This window comes from Schistocerca americana, chromosome 7 (assembly GCF_021461395.2).
Source record: "Schistocerca americana isolate TAMUIC-IGC-003095 chromosome 7, iqSchAmer2.1, whole genome shotgun sequence".
Taxonomy (NCBI): domain Eukaryota; kingdom Metazoa; phylum Arthropoda; class Insecta; order Orthoptera; family Acrididae; genus Schistocerca; species Schistocerca americana.
Window position 1 is genome coordinate 520,029,471 of NC_060125.1, and position 23,217 is coordinate 520,052,687.

Sequence of the window (23,217 nt, forward strand, 5' to 3'; positions counted from 1 at the left end):
CTGAAGAGACTTCTCGATCGCGAAATGCGGATTCTCAATCCCCCAATTGCGCTAATTTTACTTGTTGACGAACCTACCTAAATGAAAGTCGGGTTTGTTGCTAAGTCAAACCATGCACGCGCATACTAATTCCCGTCATGCCCCGCGGCAATTCGTGCAGTTTGAACATCGTAACGCAAACCGTTCAGAAGTTATGACGATTTTACTTCATACAGTTCAATAACTGTCACCCTGTATGGCTCATCAGTGTCCGTGGTGGTCGTCTTGTCAACTGCACAAGAGTTTTGGTAGCTCCGCACTCTTCTGCTCGTATGTGTGGTTTTGTGCCGTATCATCTGGAGGACACAGCAAATTTTTTTCAAACCTTTATCCTCTTTGGTTTTCGTGGCCACTTTTGAAAATAATGAAAAATCCTTACCGAAATTCTACAGGGCTATTTTAATACAAATATAAAATATATATGTGCAACTATTGCCTTTTTTCGTTACATATTTCAATGCAACGTCCTTTTTTGTATTGGAAGTGGAAGCTGATTTCCGGCTGCCCGTAGTTTAACGCTGCTGGAAACGAAGGAAAACGAATTCATGTACGAGGAACGACGACTTTTTGTGAGGACAACCAACTACTGTTCTTTTCCTACTCTCGAGCGCAGCCGAGTTGCACCGATCCGCAACGTGAAACCGATGGCGCTCTTCCCAGATAGTCGACGACAGTTACGGAAATCACCGAGAACGCGTTGGAATCGAGAATTTTTTTGGTTTTAAGATCTCGGATTGCTCAGTACTAAACTGAAATAGAAATACTTAGGACCCAGATTTGGGGTGACCATGAACTTTGATAACGAAAAGAGCTACTCTTCCCTCTCAATTTTCTTCTGCGTTCGTGCACCGCAAATCCGTACATGGCAGAGGGCATTCTGTAACAATACTTCATATCTCATTCGCATATATGGCGGAAACCAACAGGTTGAAAATTATACGAATGACAGAGGATGCCAAACTGAGTACTTATAGATTAATGGTCAGAAAGAATATTTAGTTTTTTATTTACATTTGTGTCACACTTTATAGCAACAACTTACAGCAGCTGTTCAAAAATGCCGATCGCCAGTCTCAACGCTTGTATTACAGTGGAGTGTAATATTTTGCAGTGCCCAAATATTCATGTTATCTGTTGTACATTGAAATAGGCAGTTAGAACTGTACCATCCAGCTGCAATCCAATTTCTGCTGGGGTATCTATTGGACGTCTGTTGCAATATTTTCCTCTGTACAATTGCTCACCTTATTGGGCACTGAATCCTGTTTCGCCATACATTAAAAGCATACTTGCAAGCTTCCGTAATGCGTACTGCCCTTTCATCGATAAGCAATTCTGAACCAACAAAAAACAGTAAATTACAATGGGGATACATCACAGACGATTGTAGTGTAGCGACGCGGGCCTTTGTAAGTGCTTAGTCCCATAATCGTGCTTCTTGTCGTAATCTCTGAGCGCAGCATTTCGCCACCACACTCATCTCGGTACACTGGCACGAACACATGCTCAATGATAAATGGTATTACCAAAATCTGATACGGTACGTCAGCATTGCAGCAAGTGAAGTACTTGACACCTGGGGTGTCTTCTTACCTTAAATCCCATCCTGGCGCGTATAAATACTGGCCTCCAGCCAGAAACTGGCATCACACCAGCGACAGCTGTACAGTAGCCATTGCCAGTGAGGCTGTTGTCACTCACCAACCATCCTCTGGAGTAGGTATCTCCATTCGTCATTCTACGGGCCCACCTACTTGGAGACCCAGCCACAGCTGAGGGTGGAACTGAGAGCCAACCCGGTCATTCATTGATCCGCTGGACGTCTACCGACACCGGATGCTGCCTGCCACACGTCTAGGCCAGGGTTAGCACCCAGATGTCTACGCTTCCTTCACTCGCTAGGCACGACTCCGCCTAACTAACAGCGTAGCAGGGCCAGATGAAAATTGTTCACCTCCTCTGTCTCAATGAAATTTGTATCAGATACTGGCAAGTGCAAGTTACAGGCTGTTTCTCTCTGTGTATATGAATGAACTCGGAGGTCGGTAACTGAATTCTATATCGAGTAGACAATCGAGGTTACATATATCATTGGCTTTTAGTACTTGCCCTGACTCAATAATGATAGGGAACAAGCAGCTTACATAGTGGTATCTTGCTCATATCTACCGTATGTACAAAGCTTGCTGATCAAAACTATTCACGAAATATCGAATTTCCTGATGCATGGTGAAAAAGGCAGGAAACGTTCTGTTTTTCAAGGAAATCTCTCTGGAGAAAGCTATCGATACTGATACTACACGACCCGGAACACAAAAGAATATCTCTGCTTCCCTGACAGTCAACGACACATACCCACAGATTCAGATTTTGCAGAGATTATCTCGGGAAATGGAGAGGAGACCGCTGGTTGGCACACAAAATAAATATATTCACACGCTGATTATTCTCTTAGCAAGCACGCAGGCACAGAATACCCTCCTGTGCAACAAATACAGTGAAAGTTAAGCCATATCACACCGTCAGAAATGAAAGTTGGCTTACACAGCCACCTGTCGCAGACCGCCGCACCACTATATGACACAGCCTACACTGCCGTCGACGACTTTTTGGCACAAAATGTCGCTCCACTCCTCGGCCTTGATGGGCGTATCATATGCAGGCGTCTTCGCAGCTACGCCCCGGGCACCAAGGACTATGTGTTTGACACACACCCCTCCTCCCTCCCCCCGCTAAGTGGGCACAAGTCTAATGTAGTAAATTTGTTGTAAATATGTAAATGAAACAATTGCCTCCAAGCTGAACGTAAGTGTAACTGCCTCGCCTACCCACTAGAGAAACCGAGCCCATACAGTGTATTCATTCTCAGCGTAGAATCACGAACGTTGATGTAGCAGGCAGATGTTTGTTGCGAAACGTAAGCAGTCCTCAAAGCTGTGTCTCATATCTCACACGTATTGCTCATTCAGGACCTACTACTGCCTGAAACGTTCACTGCTGGTCATTACTACTTGGCCTCATAATTCTTTGTCCAGTGCACCTTCCGTATAACTTAGAACCAGGCAGTTTTGGACATTCTTCAGAAGGCAGCGAAAAGTGTCTGCATTCGCGTCCCAGTCTCCCTTATTTTATATTCAAAATCTGTTCACGAAATTTACGACACTGTTGCAGCCTATCACCTGTACCTGTTATCTAAGCATACCCAACAGGATTTCACGAGTGCAATGTCATGTCTATCACAGCTAATCCTGTTTAAACTGCAGGAGCATCTCTGCTACACCACTGGCCATTAAAATTGCTACACCAAGAAGAAATGCAGATGATAAACGGGTATTCGTTGGACAAATATATTATACTAGAACTGACATGTGATTACATTTTCACGCAATTTGGGTGCATAGATCCTGAGAAATCAGTACCCAGAACAACCACCTCTGGCCGTAATAACGGCCTTGATAAGCCTGGTCATTGAGTCAAACAGAGCTTGGATGGCGTGTACAGGTACAGCTGCCCATGCAGCTTCACCACGATACCACAGTTCATCAAGAGTAGTGACTGGCGTATTATGACGAGTCAGTTGCTCGGCCACCATTGACCACACGTTTTCAGTTGGTGAGAGATCTGGAGAATGTGCTGGCCAGGGCAGCAGTCGAACTTTTTCTGTATCCAGAAAGGCCCGTACAGGACCTGCAACATGCGTTCGTGCATTATCCTGCTGAAATGTAGGGTTTCGCACGGATCGAATGAAGAGGAGAACCACGGGTCGTAACACATCTGAAATGTAACGTCCACCGTTCAAAGTGCCGTCAATGCGAACAAGAGGTGACCGAGACGTGTAACCAATGGCACCCCATACCATCACGCCGGATGATACGCCAGTATGGCGATGACGATTACACGCTTCCAATGTGCGTTCACCACGATGTCGCCTAACACGGATGCGACCATCATGATGCTGTAAACAGGACCTGGATTCATCCGAAGAAATGACATTTTGCCATTCGCGCACCAGGTTCGTCGTTGAGCACACCATCGCCGGCGCTCCTGTCTGTGATGCAGCGTCAATGGTAACCGCAGCCACGGTCTCCGACCTGATAGTCCATGCTGCTGCAAACGTCGTCGAACTGTTCGTGCAGATGGTTGTTGTCTTGCAAACGTCCCCATCTGTTGACTCTGGGATCGAGACGTGGCTGCACGATCCGTTACAGCCATGCAGATAAGATGCCTGTCATCTCGACTTCCAGTGATACGAGGCCGTTGGGATCCAGCACGGCGTTCCGTGTTACCTTCCTGAACCCACCGATTCCATATTCTGCTAGCAGTCATTGTATCTCGACCAACGTGAGCATCAATGTCGCGATACGATAAACCGCAATCGCGATAGGCTACAATCCGACCTTTATCAAAGTCGGAAACGTGATGGTACGCATTTCTCCTCCTTACACAAGGCATCACAACAACGTTTCACTAGGCAACGCCGGTCAACTGCTGTTTGTGTATGAGAAATCGGTTGGAAACTTTCCTCATGTCAGCACGTTGTGTGAATGCTCTGAGAAGCTAATCATTTGCATATCACAGCATCTTCTTCCTGTCGGTTAAATTTCGCGTCTGCAGCACGTCATCTTCGTGGTGTAGCAATTTTAATGGCCAGTAGTGTACATTTTCGTATGAGCTATACACAGACCTTTTACCATTCTAGTAGCTCATCTTTGATTTCCTCCTTCTTGTGTTGCCAGGCCTACTTGACAGCGACCCCAAATACGACAGCAGTACATTAGAATACGTTGCTCTAGAGCAGTGATTGCCAAAGTGGTTTATACTGACCCCCAAGGGTCGAATCCAAAGTGCAAGGGGTCCTAGTCAATTGCAAAAAATTGCGGGTGCATTAGACGTAAACGGGAATCCACGAGAGTGGATCCGGTTTAGACATTTGGCAAGCAAAATTTCGAATTCTTCTCACAGCGCTGAAGCTTGCTCTTGACTACTTCACTGTTATTCCCATAGGCTCCCTTGCTCGCAACATTCAGCGACATTATTAATTATTCTTCTAGCTCCACTCAGTAAAGTGCTATGTGTCGTCTCTCTCCAAGGAGTTCAAGAAGTATGAGGGGCTGCCCATGACTGGCCAAGAACCACATCGACACTCATCCAGAAATGTATTAATTTACGACACAACACAATACGGCGCAACAATCACTTAACAGTAGCTGCATACGGAGGTTTTGCTCTTTTTGAGATTGTCTGAGAGTTTTTGGGTGCTAAAGATCCAATTTTAAAAGAAAATTGAATCGGGTGGAAACCAGATATCGCATAACTAACAGATTGCTTTACTAAATTTAGCAAGATTAACTTGCAGTTTCAAGGTGAAAGTCTAAATCGGATAAAAACTAAGTCCATCAGTTCAGCTAAAGAAGGGAAAAATTGGACGACAAGAAGTTTCCAAGTTTGTCACAAACCGCAAGGAAAACGGCGTTTCAACATACGATCAACCTTTAAATGTTCTTCACACAGGCTCTTAAACTAGGTTCCAGAATGTTTTAACTAAGGTAATATCACAGTGGATAGTAAATCCATACAGTGATATCGAAGACACTAGTGTCATGTTCAAGGAGAACTGATCGGAATAAGCACTAATGAAGAACTAAAGGTTTAGTTTAGTGAGGGAGTTCAACAATTCTGGCTTCAGAGATTTTGTTACTTATCCTTTATTGTGAACTATTTGATAGTTTTTCCCCTCTTCATATCTCGTGGAAAGCGTTTTCAGTGTGGTTGCCAATCCTCGCACAGAAAAAAAGAGAGGAGAAAATTTGAGATTACACATACCTAAATTTAAGACAAATACTGCAAATTTCCTTCTAAAGCATCAAGCTTGTCCATTCCATTAAAAGAATTTTTGTATCAATTTTACTACATTTTCGTGTCGTTTAAAATAATAAACGCACAAAACTCAATTTTTGTAATTCTTCCGTCTACACTTCTACAGTTAAATCTATTAAAGTAAGTAGCACTGTATCATCTGTCAAAAACACGGTTGATGTTAAAGAATTTGTAAAAATTCTGTACATAAAACAGAAGCAGAAAAAATGGCACGTGGTCTACTCGATAAAAATGTTTAGAGACCTAGGATCTAGAGCTTTTATACGGTCTCATTCATCACTCGAGCTTATTCTTCGTATAGATAATATACTTTCTTAGAAACTAGCGAAGATTAAATGTCATCAACGAGAGACAATAGACTGCAGCTGATGAAATGTGCTACCTAAACGTGGCATCGAACCACTTGGTCAGTCTGATGCAGCTATGAGCTTTCTTGGGCATTGCCATGTACAATTAAAACAAAATATTATGCCTCTTCTGTTTCTTAACTTCTGTAATGTGTTTCCAGGAGAGTCGGATCAATCTTTCCTTTGTTAATAATTAATGGCACGTCATTCTAATTTTGGTGCTGTTAATAGAGATATTATTTTAGCTCAATATTTTACTCTCAATTTCATATTGTGTTCCTCAGTTTGAAAATATCTGTGAATGTTGCTGAGAATGGAACAGAGTGAATTACATTTTAGCGACGAAAAATTCTGTTCTATGTGTTACGTTACACCATCGACCACATTGGCCTTAGAAAATCACGTCCTTATACACTCCTGGAAATGGAAAAAAGAACACATTGACACCGGTGTGTCAGGCCCACCACACTTGCTCCGGACACTGCGAGAGGGCTGTACAAGCAATGATCACACGCACGGCACAGCGGACACACCAGGAACCGCGGTGTTGGCCGTCGAATGGCGCTAGCTGCGCAGCATTTGTGCACCGCCGCCGTCAGTGTCAGCCAGTTTGCCGTGGCATACGGAGCTCCATCGCAGTCTTTAACACTGGTAGCATGCCGCGACAGCGTGGACGTGAACCGTATGTGCAGTTGACGGACTTTGAGCGAGGGCGTATAGTGGGCATGTGGGAGGCCGGGTGGACGTACCGCCGAATTGCTCAACACGTGGGGCGTGAGGTCTCCACAGTACATCGATGTTGTCGCCAGTGGTCGTCGGAAGGTGCACATGCCCGTCGACCTAGGACCGGACCGCAGCGACGCACGGATGCACGCCAAGACCGTAGGATCCTACGCAGTGCCGTAGGGGACCGCACCGCCACTTCCCAGCAAATTAGGGACACTGTTGCTCCTGGGGTATCGGCGAGGACCATTCGCAACCGTCTCCATGAAGCTGGGCTACGGTCCCGCACATCGTTAGGCCGTCTTCCGCTCACGCCCCAACATCGTGCAGCCCGCCTCCAGTGGTGTCGCGACAGGCGTGAATGGAGGGACGAATGGAGGCGTGTCGTCTTCAGCGATGAGAGTCGCTTCTGCCTTGGTGCCAATGATGGTCGTATGCGTGTTTGGCGCCGTGCAGGTGAGCGCCACAATCAGGATTGCATACGACCGAGGCACACAGGGCCAACACCCGGCATCATGGTGTGGGGAGCGATCTCCTACACTGGCCGTACACCACTGGTGATCGTCGACGGGACACTGAATAGTGCACGGTACATCCAAACCGTCATCGAACCCATCGTTCTACCATTCCTAGACCGGCAAGGGAACTTGCTGTTCCAACAGGACAATGCACGTCCGCATGTATCCCGTGCCACCCAACGTGCTCTAGAAGGTGTAAGTCAACTACCCTGGCCAGCAAGATCTCCGGATGTGTCCCCCATTGAGCATGTTTGGGACTGGATGAAGCGTCGTCTCACGCGGTCTGCACGTCCAGCACGAACGCTGGTCCAACTGAGACACCAGGTGGAAATGGCATGGCAAGCCGTTCCACAGGACTACATCCAGCATCTCTACGATCGTCTCCATGGGAGAATAGCAGCCTGCATTGCTGCGAAAGGTGGATATACACTGTACTAGTGCCGACATTGTGCATGCCCTGTTGCCTGTGTCTATGTGCGTGTGGTTCTGTCAGTGTGATCATGTGATGTATCTGACCTCAGGAATGTGTCAATAAAGTTTCCCCTTCCTGGGACAATGAATTCACGGTGTTCTTATTTCAATTTCCAGGAGTGTATACATACAATAATAATGATCAGTTCAAAATAAGTTCTCCTGTTCCTTACATGTACTTACTAGCAATTTCACCTTATGTACTGTATGCATTCTTGTTTCTTGCAGTTGTTACTGCGTTGAGAAGTACTCCCGTGGGAGGATATTCGGTGAGAAGATCTTCACTTCAACCCTTCGAATGATGGCCATGTCCTGTGGTAAGCACCTTACAGTGTTCTAAATATTTTTGCTCCGTACTCCCTGTGGTAAAATCAGTCTTTCATTGCTGACGCAGATTTAACCATTTTTGGCCAAAAGACGGAACAGCACCTGCAAATCCGCCTACGAACACTTCCAGCTGGGCCTATGTGCTAGTATTCTTGCAGACTCTTCAGTTATAGTAAATATGAACTAGGAAGTGGCTCAGAGGCTATTCAGGTTACAGGCCAATCGTCCACTACGGAACTTTGCAGGCACGTTGTTTATACATTATAAAGTAGGTCAGTGTAGCAGCCACCACCTCAGGAGATAGGAAAAGTAAGGAAGGCGGCTTGCGCTATCGCCTTGTTGACAGCGAAATCCTAATGTAACGGTCCTCTTACTTTCTATTCTTTTTTATTCCTTTTTTACGTAATATAAACAAAAGAAAAATTCGGAGTAGGTATTAAAAACCATGGAGAAGAAATAAAAACTTTAAGTTTCGCCGATGACATTGTAATTCTGTCAGAGACAGCAATCGACTTGGAAGAGCAGTTGAACGGAATGTAAAGTGTCTTGAAAGGAGGATATAAGATGAACATCAACAAAAGCAAAACAAGGATAATGGAATGTATTCGAATTAAGTCGGGTGATGCTGAGGGCATTAGATTAGGAAATGAGACACTTAAAGTAGTAAAGGAGTTCTGCTATTTGGGGAGCAAAATAACTGATGACGGTCGAAGTAGAGAGGATATAAAATGTAGACTGGCAATGGCAAGGAAAGCATTTCTGAAGAAGAGAAATTTGTTAAAATCGAGTATAGGTTTAAGTGTAAGCAAGTCGTTTCTGAAAGCATTTGTATGGAGTGTAGCCATGTATGGTAGTGAAACATGGACGATAAATAGTTTGGACAAGAAGAGAATAGAAGCTTTCGAAATGTGGTGCTACAGAAGAATGCTGAAGATTAGATTGGTAGATCACATAACTAATGAGGAAGTATTGAGCAGGATTAGGGAGAAGAGATGTTTGTGGCACAACTTGACTAGAAGAAGGGAGCGGTTGGTAGGACATGTTCTGAGACATCAAGGGATCACCAGTTTAGTATTGCTGGGCAGCGTGGAGGGTAAAAATCGTAGAGGGAGACCAAGAGATGAATACACTAAGCAGATTCAGAAGGATGTAGGTTGCAGTAGGTACTGGGAGATGAAGAAGCTTGCACAGGATAGAGTAGCATGGAGAGCTGCATCAAACCAGTCTCAGGACTGAAGACCACAACAACAACAACAACAATGTAATATAAGTTGAGCTTATTAACGGAAACTATTATTCTGTTAGGACTGATGACTTACTTTCATTTAATTTAGTGGGTTCATTTTATTTATACAGTCGCCTAATAAGATTTTTATAACGAGCTTACATTAGCTAAGAAAGATATCCTGGTTATCTATCCCTACTTTACCACAGTATCTGATCTATATCCGGATTACGCTCCAGCTACTGCTGGGTCTGGATGCTGGCGAGTCCTCTCCATTTGGCTCGGTCCTCCCACCACTTTCCTTCCTCCACTTGCTGTCAGGTCAGACCTCTCGTTTCCACAGATATTCTCACTCCCATTTCCTTCGTGTTCTTGGGCGCCCCCTAGGTCTTTTTCCATCCATCTTTAGTTCCTCCATAATTTTTGGGATCTCTGCCCACGCATCCTCTTAATATGCCAGTACCATCTTAATATCTTTTCCTCAATTTCTTTTCTCATACATTCTTGTTTAAGGTCCTTTCTAATATCTACATTCCTTACTCTGTCCATTCTTGTTTTCCCTTAACTGCTCTGAGAAATTTCATTTCCCCTGCTTGAAGTCTACTCCAGTCCCTTTCTGTCATTGTACATGTTTCTCCTCCCTAGGTGACAATAGGGAAGTAATAACTCTTATACATAAGGAGTTTTTCTTTTTCTGAACCTTCCTGATTCGAAATCAGGTGTTTTATTGTCTGGTAGAAATTACCTCCCTTCTGTAACCTCCTAATAATTTCGTTGGTTATTCTTCCATCACTAGATATTTCACTCCCTAAATAAGTGAAACTGTCTACCACTCTGAGGGGTTCTCCATTCAAAGTAATATTTCCGTTGATCCCTTTGTCTTTTCAAAATACGATTACTTCACTCTTATCTTTATTTATTTTTAATCTACACCTTCTCATTATTTCCTTCCACACATCAAGTTGTAACTGTACATCTACCTCTTTAGCACCCCATATTACCATATCATCTGTAAAATTCATCTTTATGTCTTTTTCTTTTACTATATCTTTAACTGCCCTGTTCATTCCCTCCATCACAACATTAAACAGAGCAGGAGGTAGAATACTTCTTTGTTTAAGTCCTTGTCTTATTTCGGAGTATTTGGAGTTCCCCAATGGTGTTCTAATTCTAAAATTGTGTCCCCTGTACATTGTCTTTATAACATTAATGTATTCATCTTCTATATCTATCTTCTTCATTCCTTCCCAGATTCTTTCCCTGTTAACTGAGTCCTATGCCTTTTCTATGTCTATAAAAACCATGATCACCCTTTTGTTGTACTACCAGCTTTTTTCCATCAGTTAGGTAGCATCACAGTATCTAATACACTACCTAATTAAAGAGTTACCGTGCGTTTAAAACGCGACTTATTCACATCTCGTAAGTCAATAGTAAGCCAATCAAATTCCGAATCACATTGACAGACTGAACAGTGGCCGTAGAATTTTGATACCATTTCGTACCTGCTTAGCATCCCTTCACAACATATGGTATAAGTTTTGTGGCACTGCAGTACACACAGGCTAAGCTAGAAACAATTACTTACAATTGGACAATCCATCTGAATGTTTTATACTTTTCAAGATGTTATAGAAAATCTTTAATGAAAATATAAAGGTATTTTGAATCTGAATGTTGTCTTTTTTTTATTGAACATTGAGAAATACTCCATTTACTACCAGTGCAGATTTCAAAACCTTGCTCACATGTATTAGGAGTCATTTCTTATACTTCATTGAATTTAAGTAAGATGTCACAGCAACATATCGTTGCAGGTCCTTAATGTCATGCTCAATCAATAAGAACAATAGAAGGAATGCAATGTGCACTAAACTTCATAGCTGTAAAGCAGCACTGCTAATTTCGCATCTCTCTTTAATGTTAATAAAACAAATGATAAACGGAATTTATTCATACGTAATAGGATACAGATTATAAATTCGATAACAGAGGAGTTTGCAGTCAATTGAACAAGTGGAACTTGTTATGTGAAATATTATTAAATTCTGGTAAAACACTAATTGCCATTCTGTTACAAAAATAAATTTAAACAAAGAACAGCTCTTGCCATTCGTGATCAGCGATGGTGAAATTTACTTTCAGTTTGTTGGTTCTCAGACACGTTCCCTCATATTGTAAAGCCCTTGTAAGGAAAATTAGGGTAAAACCGGGTACTTTAACTGCCCATGGCGTAAAATGGAGTACCCATTTAAACGAGTGGAAGAAACTTGCATTCAAGAAAAAAGATTAATTCTACTGCAAAAAATATTTAAAAACGTGTAGAAATCCTTAAATGTATTATCAAGGAATGCAATATATCTTTTTTCAGTACTAAAACTGGTTTTTAACAAATAACTTCAAAAATTCATAACTTTTCACTAAAACAAGCAATGATTTCAGTAACTAGTCGCAAAAAAAAACGAAAACACACCTTATTAAGAACAGAAATCACAAATGAAGTGGTTACCTGCTTCCACAGTACTGGAACATTGCCCATGAGCCCAGCCACAGAAAGACAGATAATGATAATAAGTCTGAATGTAGCCCTTTATAAATCATACATCCTACGTCTGGTTCTTCTTCGCTTAACGAAGTCGATAAAACTTGCTTTTCAATGTTATTTTAGGTGGTCTGGTTTTTCGAAACGTTGTTTTCTGCATCTTCACCTTCGTTATAGGTTCACCCTTTTGTTTCTTCCCCATAAAAAATTTCGTTTTTGGGTTTTTCTTTTCATCTTTAGCATTCTTGCCTTTTTCTTCAAATTCCAAATCACCTTTTTACGAAGAGGATTCCAGTATTATTGCTTTCCCTTTTCTCTTATCGGTGATTTTCTTTGCACTTTCTTCCAAGTCAGCCTTTGGAGATGGCATTAGAAGCTCTTTCCAACTCGATTTTGGCCCACCCTCTTTATCTGATTTTTCCCCCCACTTCAAGATTGAACAAACAATGGCGATGGAAAATTAGCATTTACATTACGTGCATTATACCATCGTTAAGATTCACTGAAAAACACACTCAAGCGAAATACAGTGAAGAGCCAAAGAGGCTGGTATAGGCATACATATTCAAATACAGAGATATGTAAACAGGCAGAACACGGCGCTGTGGTCGGCAATGCCTATATAAGACATCTAGTGTCTGACGCAGTTGAATCCATCCTGTTTTTTTCCCCGTCTACCCTCTCTCTGCCTCCCTTCTCTCCCCATTCCCTCTTGTGTCTGCCCTGCTCCCCCCTTCTGAGTCCTCTCCCTTCGTTGGTTCGCCCCTGCCTTTCGTTTTTCCTCTCCTCCCCTGTTTTTTTCCCCTCATCTGTCCAAGTCCCCCCCCCCCCCCCCATCTGCCCTTGCCTGTGGTGTGTCATCTTCGTGCCAACTTTTTAGTGCAGTGTTTCCAGTGATTGTTAAGTGTTGTGCGTCTTTGCCGCAGTGTTGCGAACGGACATCATACTGTCGCAAGGTGTGATTTTTATATCTCTTGCGAAGAGAAATGAGACTGTCGCCGTGTTTTGTAATTGTCTGTCTACTATTTTCCCTGCCTGCTTCCTGTGTATTTTATTATAATCGCCCACCATTTGTTTTATGTTTTAACTTTCCACAATTTTCCGTCGTTTTAAAATTTACGTCACCGATTTATCGCCTGCTTTAATTGTTTCTTATCTTCTTATGTTTTAAAAATTCTGTAGGCTGAAGAGCAGCGTACTAAGCTGCTGCCAGCCCGCCCCCTTCGAGTGGAATCGAAATCCAATAAAGGGAAAAAAAGACGCAGTTGTTAGATCGGTTACTGCTGCTACAATGGCAGGTTACCAAGATCTAAGTGAGTTTGAACGCGGTGTTATAGGCGGCACACGAGCGATGCGACACAGCATCTCCGAGGCAGCAGTGAAATGGGGATTTTCCCTTACAACTATTTCACGAATTTACCAAGAATATCAGGAATCCCGTGAAACATCAAATACCCGACGTCGATGCGGCCGGAAAAAGATTCTGCAAGAATGGACCAACGACGATTGAAGAGAATCTTTCAAAATAACAGAAGAGCAATCATTCCGTAAATTGCTGCAGATTTAAATGCTGGGCCATCAAGTGTCAATGTGCGAGCCATTCAACGAAACATCGTCGATATGGACTCTCGAAGCCGAACACCCATTCGTGAACCCTTGATGACAGCATGACACAAAGCTTAACGCTTCGCCAGGGCCCATCAACACCGACGTTGGACTGTTGATAACTGAAAACATGTTGCCTGGTTGGACGAATCTCGTTTCAAATTGTATCGAACGGATGGACGTGTACTGGTATGGAGACAACCTCATGAATCCATGGACCCAGCATGTCAGCAGGGGACTATTCAAGCTGGTGGAGGCTCTGTAATGGTGTGGGGCGTGTGTAGTTGGAGTGATATGGGACGATACGTCTAGATACGACTCTGACAGGCAACACGTACATAAGCATCCTGTCTGATCGCCTGTTTCGATTCATGTCCATTGTGTATACCGACGGACATGGGCAATTCCAGCAGGAAAGTGCGACAACCCAAACGTCCAGAGTTGCTACAGAGTGGCTCAAGGAACACTCTTCTGAGTTTAAACACTTCCGCTGGCCACCAAACTTCCCATACATGAACACTATTGAGCATATCTTGGATGCCTTGAAACGTACTAACCTGTATTTAATCATTAGTCATTCCGTTTAGGCAAAACGGCCACAGAAGGACATTTGTACCAAAACTGATCGCATTTTAATCATATTGCTAACATTATGCATTACATTTATAATGTTCATAATATTCTTGCAAATGCAGAACAGAGTGACAATTTTATTCATATTACTTGTAGCTGAAATAGCACTGTCACAAGCCTGAAAAGTTCATTCGGACAGTCTTTTACAAATAACACGACCTTTCTGGAGACATCCCCCAGGCTGTGGCTAAGCCATGTCTCCGCAGTATCCTTTCTTTCAGGAGTGCTAGTTCTGCAAGGTTCGTAGGAGAGCTTCTGTAAAGTTTGGAAGGTAGGAGACGAGGTACTGGCAGAAGTAACGCTGTGGGTACCGGGCGCGAGTCGTGCTTCGGTAGCTCAGTTGGTAGAGCACTTTCCCGCGAAAGGCAAAGGTCCCGAGTTCGAGTCTCGGTCGGGCACACAGTTTTAATCTGCCAGGAAGTTTCAACACGACCTTTTATTATGACCCTAAAAAGTAGCTCATAGGTAGCGAAAATTAGTCACTAGATGTTAATGGAACTTCTTTATTTTCATAACGCGTTTTGGACGTGGCCCATCATCAGGTGACTTACTAAATTAATAACACATTTTTACATTACAAATGTGAACACATGCAGAAACATATTTGTACAGCAACAATGATTTGAACCGAAATTTATAAAAAAAATTCTACAGAAATGCGTACTTCAATACGAGTACAATGCTATGACAGAGAAGTCTTTTGGGTTATAAGACATTAAGTTAGTACATTCACGTAATGACAGAAAGACTGATATGACAGCTAGCAGACGAATAAATACAGCGGCTCTCAACACCGTGTAAGTAACCTCGCTTACGCTATTTGGTGGGTGAGTGGTGGCGTTGCATCCCGCCAGAACGTTATCTTTTTGTAAGATTTATTTTCCAGTAGTAACAGATATTCATTCAAAATTGAAGGTGACATGTATTCCATGCCAACAAGTAGGCAAAGTAAAACATATTTAAGACAAATGGTAAAAAAAATAAAAGTAAAAAGGTTAAACCTACACACAAAATCGTAGTTAGAAGGTAATTCATTTTATCTGAGAATATATGTACGTCACAAATGAAACAGAAGCTAGTACATTTGTACTAATGAAAATTGTAAAAGAGAAATTAAGGTAATTAAGGTAGCATGTCATCAAAAATACTGGAAAAGGGTTGTCTATTGTTTGTTACTTGTTCATTAATTACATTCTCTCGATTGGTACAAAAATGAGCATAAATTTCAAGGTCTTCTAAAATATCTAAATCCCTGTCTTTCGGTTCCAAATTTAAAGTGTTTAAACTATTGTGAATAGGACGTAACACTGCTATTACTTGCACTATTGTGCTCCCTGAATCTTGTTTTAAAATCCTTCTCGGTTTGGCCTATGTATGCATGAAATATACGCCACTTTGAAATTAGTATAAATATATGTTCCTATTATAAAGTCTTACGAAAAAATGAGTTTACTATCCTGTATTGTATGGCTGCAGCGCAATCACCCACACGCCATCTCGTGTAAGCGAGTTTACTTGCGCGGTGTTGAGAGCCCCTTATATTCATTCGAACGCTAGCTGTCTGTATGTCATATCAGTATTTCTATCCTTGTGTGAATGTGGTAGCTTCATGTCTTGCAAGTCAAAAGACTTCTATGTTACATCATTGTACTCATATTCCATTGTGGTACGTATTGCTTTTTAAAAAAATTTAAATTTTGGTTCAAACCAATGTGCTTGCATAAATACGTTTCTGCATGAGTTCATATTTGTAATGTAAAAATATGTTACCTATTTGACAGGTCATCTGATGATAGGCTACGCCCGAAACGCATTATGAAAATAAAGGAGTTTCATTAACATCTAACGACCACTTTTTGCCATCTATCAACTGTTTTTAAAATCATAATATAAATCATTAAAAATGGTCATACGTATCACTCACATTTTTTCAGTCATACTTATGATAACAAGAATCTACATCTGAAATTTAAATAAAATTTTGGACCTCTACCTACTTTGGCAGTGAAACTGACTCAGTGGCGAGGGCTGAATTACTCTTGTCACTAAGTAGGAAATGCAATGCAACCACTTAACCAGGTTTTTATCATCACTCGAACTGCCTGCAAGCAGAACTGACAGTTTTCCGCCGGTGCATGCGCTGTCCTCTGCAGAGTGTCTCGAAATTGATAATTAATAATGTACTACAAATCACGTTTAAAAGTATATTGTGTCGTGGTATTAATTAACGACGTTTATACCTCTGGACATGACATAATTTCGCGGCACAATTCATAGGACTTTGCGACACAATAGAAGATAGTGACACACCAATTCAGAAAGACAGTTACGTTGTAGTTGGCGGTATTAACGGTGTAAGCGGCATTCGATGGGAGCCAGTGAGCACATTGGCGGTAAATATTGAAGTGCGCATGAAAAATTTAAAGATGAATGTTGAAACATTGTAGACGAGCACAGTTTAAAGACGCATTGCGGCTGAACGTATAGTTAAGGAAATATTGGTCATTGCAAAATATAAAAGAATAAATATTTTTAGATTTGTATTGCTTCTTAATATTAGTGGTAAATTCACCTTCAGCATCACTTTCAGCATAGTTTGTACTGTCTGAATAGCTACAAATTCTGTTGTAAATTCAGTACTCCATGTGGGATGTCAAAACGAAACAAAACTATACAACAACAGTATTAGTCGACCAAAATGTTATTGCATTTGAGAATGAGGGCGCTTCGGTCGGCTTATCGCGAGCTTTTATCGTGTTATTTCACGAGGACACGGTGAAACGCCTGATGAGGTGCGGTTTCCTTAAGCACCACTATACTTACGAACTTCCAGCATGCTGGAATAGCTATGAATCAGCAAATTCTGTTAAACAGTACAACGAAAAATCAATCCAAAGTTGCAAATTTTATGCTTTTTATTCACTCGATGACTATTTCGGGCCGAGACCCATTTACAAATCATCGTAAGACAGTCAAGAATGATATTTCCGAAGACATGAAAAACATGCCAAAAATGTGCAACGAAAATTTTAGCTGTCCTCTGCACATTTCTGACATGGTTTTCACATCTTCGGAAATACGATTTCTGACTACGTTACAGTGATTTTAAAATGGGTCATGCTCCGAAATTAGTCATCGAGTTAATTAAAAAAGAAGTAAAATTTGCAGCTTCGGACTGGTTTTTTGTCGTACTGACCGCCATACTTGTTTACTATACTCTCACCGCGCGTTTGCGGTAAGGGCCACGGGAGGCCAAGGTTGATAATATCGTAGTTAGGTGGTAACTAGACCAACGAGTCGCGGCGAGTGAGCCAAATGACCACACATGGACGATTTATCATCTCTGATTCATCAGATTACTTGAGAATTACAAAGCGATCAGTAATCGGTTGCTGCAATTTGCAGTTTGCCCACACACATGCGGTATACGGACTTGCCTCGAAAATGCTACCCATTCCGACCGTTGGTTCTTAAACACATTCTGTTCAGTGCTGGATCCTCAACCATTTGTGTAATTTTGACCCTAAAGGTTTGGGACACCCTGCGTGTCTAGATAGGTTACGAGCATTAAACGCACAAAGTGAGTAGCGACGATCCAGCATTACTGATGCGATTAAGTGTCGATACTTTTGTTTTGGTGCCCGTTGCGTTGGTACCGCTACCAAGTGTTCGATAACTTAATAATATCATAATATTGGTAGCGGAGGTACCGAATGGTGCGCAGAAAAATAGTAACCTTTCATTGCTACTTTGATGAAAGTTGAAACGTACGCAGTATATACGAGACTTCTTTTTATGGTACGTAGTATGCAGTAGTATGGTACATACCATGAAGTCTATAACGAACAAATGAGATTTTAGCAGCATTCACCAGTAATATTAAGTATGTAATCACTACAGTGGGAAAGCCGTTTGAATGTATCTGATCCGAATCTAGATAAAGGAAGAAGTTAAGATTTCTAAGCAGCATATCACAAAAAGAATGTTTTAAATAGACACGACTTTTCACTAGATGAAAGTAGTACGTTTAATAGTGGTACACGCGTAGGTGTAGCACGAAATATACGTCTAAGCCTCTGTTGCACTTGAAATATATGTTCGTAACTGCTTACCTTTGTATCTGATTCCATCCCAGTACTGAATCATGCAAACAGAGCACAAGTTCCACGTTTCGCCTTATATTCTGGATAGGTCTTTTTGTGTTAAAGGAATCCTCATAAATACGTAAAAATGCAGTCATTACGTCGCAGTATTGTCCATACCGGTACTTTTGTTCCGGAAGTATCAGATATCGATACATTTTTACGTATTTGGTTTTTTCAGTCCATGACTGGTCTATTGCAGCTCTCCGCACTATTTTGGAGCCAGTAAAACAAGCTCCCAGTCAGTTGCAGTTGGCTTGGTGCACCTGCTTTGCACGTCTATCTCAACCAACCACGTAATGTGATACTGGCAATACAGCTGCAAGGATTTCGTTTCGCTGAATTTACTGCTATAGTCTATCCTGTATAAGCCTCTTAATTCCTGCATAACTACACTAATGTGAGTCCATTTAAACCTACATATTTTATTCGAGCCTCTACAACTTTTAACGACCATACTTCCTTCTGTTACCAAATTGACGATTGCTTAATGTCTCGGAATATATCCTATCAGCTGTCGGCTTTTTAGGGTTCTGTGTCTCGATTTGTAAAAACGGAACGCTTACAGGATCACTTTGTTGTCTATCTGTCCGTCTGTTGGCCGGCCGCTGTGGCCGAGCGGTTCTAGGTGCTTCAGTCCGGAACCACGCGGCTGCTATGGTCGCAGGTTCGAATCCTGCCTCGGGCATGGATGTTTGTGATGTCCTTAGGTCAGTTAGGTTTACGTAGTTGTAAGTCTAGGGGACTGATGACCTCAGATGTTGAGTCCCATAGTACTTAGAATCATTTGAACCATTTGTCCGACTGTTATAAAAACATTTTTCTTAGGGACGGGTAGACGTATCAAGTTGAAATTTAAATTACATTCCTTGGAGGAACAAGAATTTTAACCTCTAAGTCAAAGCAACCAAAATATACGGCTTTTTATGTCACATATTTTGATATTTGAAAACTCGCTCGTCAAAACGTGTAGAGTGCTTCCTATTGACAGAGAATAATGGAATTTGGCACGAAGAACAATTAAAGAAATAAATCGAAAATTTTTAATTTGTAATTACATAACATGACAAAACGTCTTTTGTCATTTTTTATCCGTCTGTCTGTTTGTCTGTCCGTCTGTTAGGGCCCTTTCTTCCAATAGTTTGGCGTATCAAGCTCAAATTTATGTCACATACTAAACTCTATTACCCTTGGTGGCATAAAAATTGTAAGCTTCTAAGTCAGTGCAATCAAAAGATACGGTTGATTATGTCCCATATTTTGATACTGAAAAACTCACTCATCAGAATCCATAGGGTGCTTTCCATTGACCTAGAATCATGAAATTTGGCAGAAATCAAGGCTCAACAGTACAAGTAAAGGAAAAAAAACCGATTTTTTTCAATTTTTAATCCGCCTGTCTGTCTGTCCCTCTTTTAAGACCCCTCTTTCTCTTAAATAGTTCGGCGTATCAATCTCAAATTTAGCTCGCATATTAAAGAGTGTGGTTCCTTGGCGGTGTAAAAAATTTACGCTTCTAAGTCAACGCAATCAGAAGATATGGCCATTTGCGTCACATATTTTGATACTTGCAACCTCACTCATCAAAACATAGGGTACTTCCCGCAAACCTAGAATCACGAAATTCGGCAAGAATCAATCTTTCACAGTACAAGTACAGTAAAAAATTTGAAACCTGTTAAATTATAATTATAGCACATAAAAAAATCTTTTGTCCTTCGAACATACATTGCAGTCATCATCCGTCAAAATCATAACAGACGAAAATTATTGCGTGTAAACATAAAATGTAAGTTGTAGTCATGTTTTAGTAAGTAAATAAGAAAAAGTTTTATTAAATCTTCCCTCCCCACACATATAAACTGAAGTCACTTACACGCTTCTTTTTGTAAGTCCGGGCTAGTCTGAGGAACTATTGTAGATATTTTGATACGGTCTTGGAATTCCTGGGACCAGTATCTTGGCAGTAACAATATCGATAACAGGCAAAAATCGTTAAAATTCTCGATTCCAGAAAGGATGGACTCTCTATATATACAATTCAATTTGTATGGAACCCTCATTGCGCTAGGCATATTCGCACTTGGCCAATTTTTTGGTTTGGGTTGTGCTATAAATTTCTTTTGTTCCCATTTCCTGCTCCTTATCACCTCCTCGTCAGTTATTCGATATACCCATTCCGCACCTCACCTCACAAATTAGCATTTTTTTCTCTTTGACAAATTCTCTTCTTACTATCGCCAGCCCGTACTTCCCTCTCCACTTCGACCATCATCAGCTGTTTTGCTGCACATATACCATCAGTTTATAACCTTTTTTCAAAATACAGCAACCCTCAAAGTTTTTATTTCTTCTCGCTCAACTTTAATTCCTTTTCAAAATTACTCATTGAATTCCTTCAAAGTTTCCTCAGTGTATAGTTTGAATAACTTCTGGGCAAGGCTAGAACTCTGTCCAGTTGGTAATTCAACGTGAATAAAACCGTAATCAGCTGTTAACTGGTGGTTTATTCACGACTGGCTTCTCTGCGTTAAAACGTCATCTTCAGATCGTTAGTAATGTGACACAGATCAGAACATGGAGATGCCCCCAACGTTCGTAGTCAAAGAATACAACCTCATGAGGAGAGGAAGTGGTCAACAAATAATAAGTGGCAAATCATTGTGGCGAGTACTGCAGATCAGGCACAAAACAAACTAGTACGAACCGAGAGTGAACATCAGATAACAGGAGACACCATTTACAATGTCAAAACCCCGTAGTTGTTTGTTGCGGGGGTGGAGCAATGGAGGCCGTCAGCTGATTCGTATACAGATATATTTACAGACTTGTAGACAGAGACGATCATTAGATTTCATTTTCTGTGCCACAGCTTCCCATTTCCTATCATGAAAAACTGAGTCAGCATCCTTCCATAATGAGTGAGATGTTGAGCTCAGAAAGAGAAAGAGGTGTTAGTATTGTGCTATGCATAGCTTGGGGGTAAGTATTTCTAGAAAGGAAAAAAGAATGAAAGTAACATAAAGTGAAGGCGGTATGTGGAATTCTGGATGTTTTATAATCATTATTGTTATTATTTACCTGCGTAACATTTTTTTATCAAACCCCTACTCTGTTTTATCTATGTATAAGATGTATTGCATAACAGGTACTTTTTAGCTGCCTTTTTAAATAAGTGTATTCTTGCAATTTCTTTAATCTCTTTTGGTAATTTATTGTACAGTTTTATTCCCCGGTAGAAAATGCTGTTTTGAGTTTTATGTTTATTTTTTCTTGGTAAATGTAAGTTGAGTCTATCTCTTGTTGCATGGTCATGCACAGAGCTGTTTGTGCAGTAGTTACCAATGTTATTTTTGATGTGTGCAACTGACTGGTAAATGTATTCACATGGAACATGTAAAATCCTCAGTGTTTTGAACAGATCTTTACAATGAGCTCTACTAGTATTTTTGGTTCTTATTCTTATGGCTCTTTTCTGGAGTTTGAAAATTGTGTTCATATTTTGTGCGTTTGTTCCACAAAAAAAAATCATAGCTAAGAATTGAGTGTACATATGAATAACATGTAACTAAAAGACACTGCATGTTACACACTGATGATAGGATTCTAAGGGTATAACATGCTGATGACATTCTGTTTGCAAGTAGCTTTGTGTGTTCACACCACTTCAATTGAGAATCAATATTGATTCCTAGAAATCTTGCATTTGTAACACAGTCTATAGAGGTGCCATCTACATTTAATTTAACGTTCTTCCTCTTCAAACTGAAATTGATAGCATTAGTTTTCTTTATGTTCAGTGTCACTTTATTGCTTATTGACCAATCATAAAATGCCTTGAGAGTTTCATTTGTTTCCTCGGCAAGGTGTTCTCTTGTTTTCTTAGTGGCTATAATACTGCTGTCATCAGCGAAGAGAATTTTTCACCATGAGTAACACTACTGGGAAAGTCATTTACGTATATCAGGAATACTATTGGTCCTAATATGCTACCTTGTGGAACCCCTATATTAATGTATTTTGGTTCTGATAAGTGTTTTACTAAATGTTTAGATCTATTTGAAGTATGTGTTATCTCTACTATTTGTACTCTATCTGTTAGGTATGATCGAAACCCTCGTATTCCTAATGCTTCTAATTTATTTAATAGAATCTTGTGGTCTACTGTATCAAACGTCTTAGAAAGATCCAAAAATATGCCTGTGACACGTTCATCTTTATAAAGAGCATTAAGTACAACTTTTGTGAATTCTACTGTGGCTGACTCTGTATTTTTGCCGCTTTGGAAACCAAATTGTGATTCGCTTAAAAGATTGTATTTATTCAGGTAATTCATTAATCTGTCTTTCATAATTGCTTCTATTATTTTTGAGAATGCTAACAGCAGGGAAATGGGCCGGTAATTTTCTATGTCCTCTGCATTACCCTTCTTAAGCAAAGGTACAACTCTTGCCTGTTTTAACTCTTGCCTGATGTGAAGGATTCATTTATTATATTTGTTAAGGGGCCTTGTATAATCCCTATGCATTGTTTCAGTACACACATTGGTAATTCATCTAAGCCTACTGACTTTTCATTTTTTTTTGTTTTTGCACAGTTTTATTGACTTCATTCTCTGTGGTTGGAAGTAACATTATTGTATTTAGTGCAACATCATTTGCAGGTGTTACATTTGTTTTGGGAAATTTTTGCTGTAACGTCTCTGAAATACTTGAAAAATGCTCGTTTACATAGTTTGCTGCCGCGCGGGATTAGCCGAGCGGTCTAA

General features: G+C 41.0%; 1 protein-coding gene across 1 annotated transcript in view; it reads left to right on the forward strand.

Annotated features, from left to right (window-relative positions):
* The window catches only part of LOC124623058, a 240,575-nt gene that overhangs the window by 130,325 nt on the left and 87,033 nt on the right, over window positions 1-23,217 (forward strand). The window contains exon 6 of the mRNA XM_047148851.1: window positions 8,204-8,292. Coding sequence (XP_047004807.1) covers window positions 8,204-8,292 — 89 coding nt within the window. The remainder of the gene's footprint in view (window positions 1-8,203; window positions 8,293-23,217) is intronic.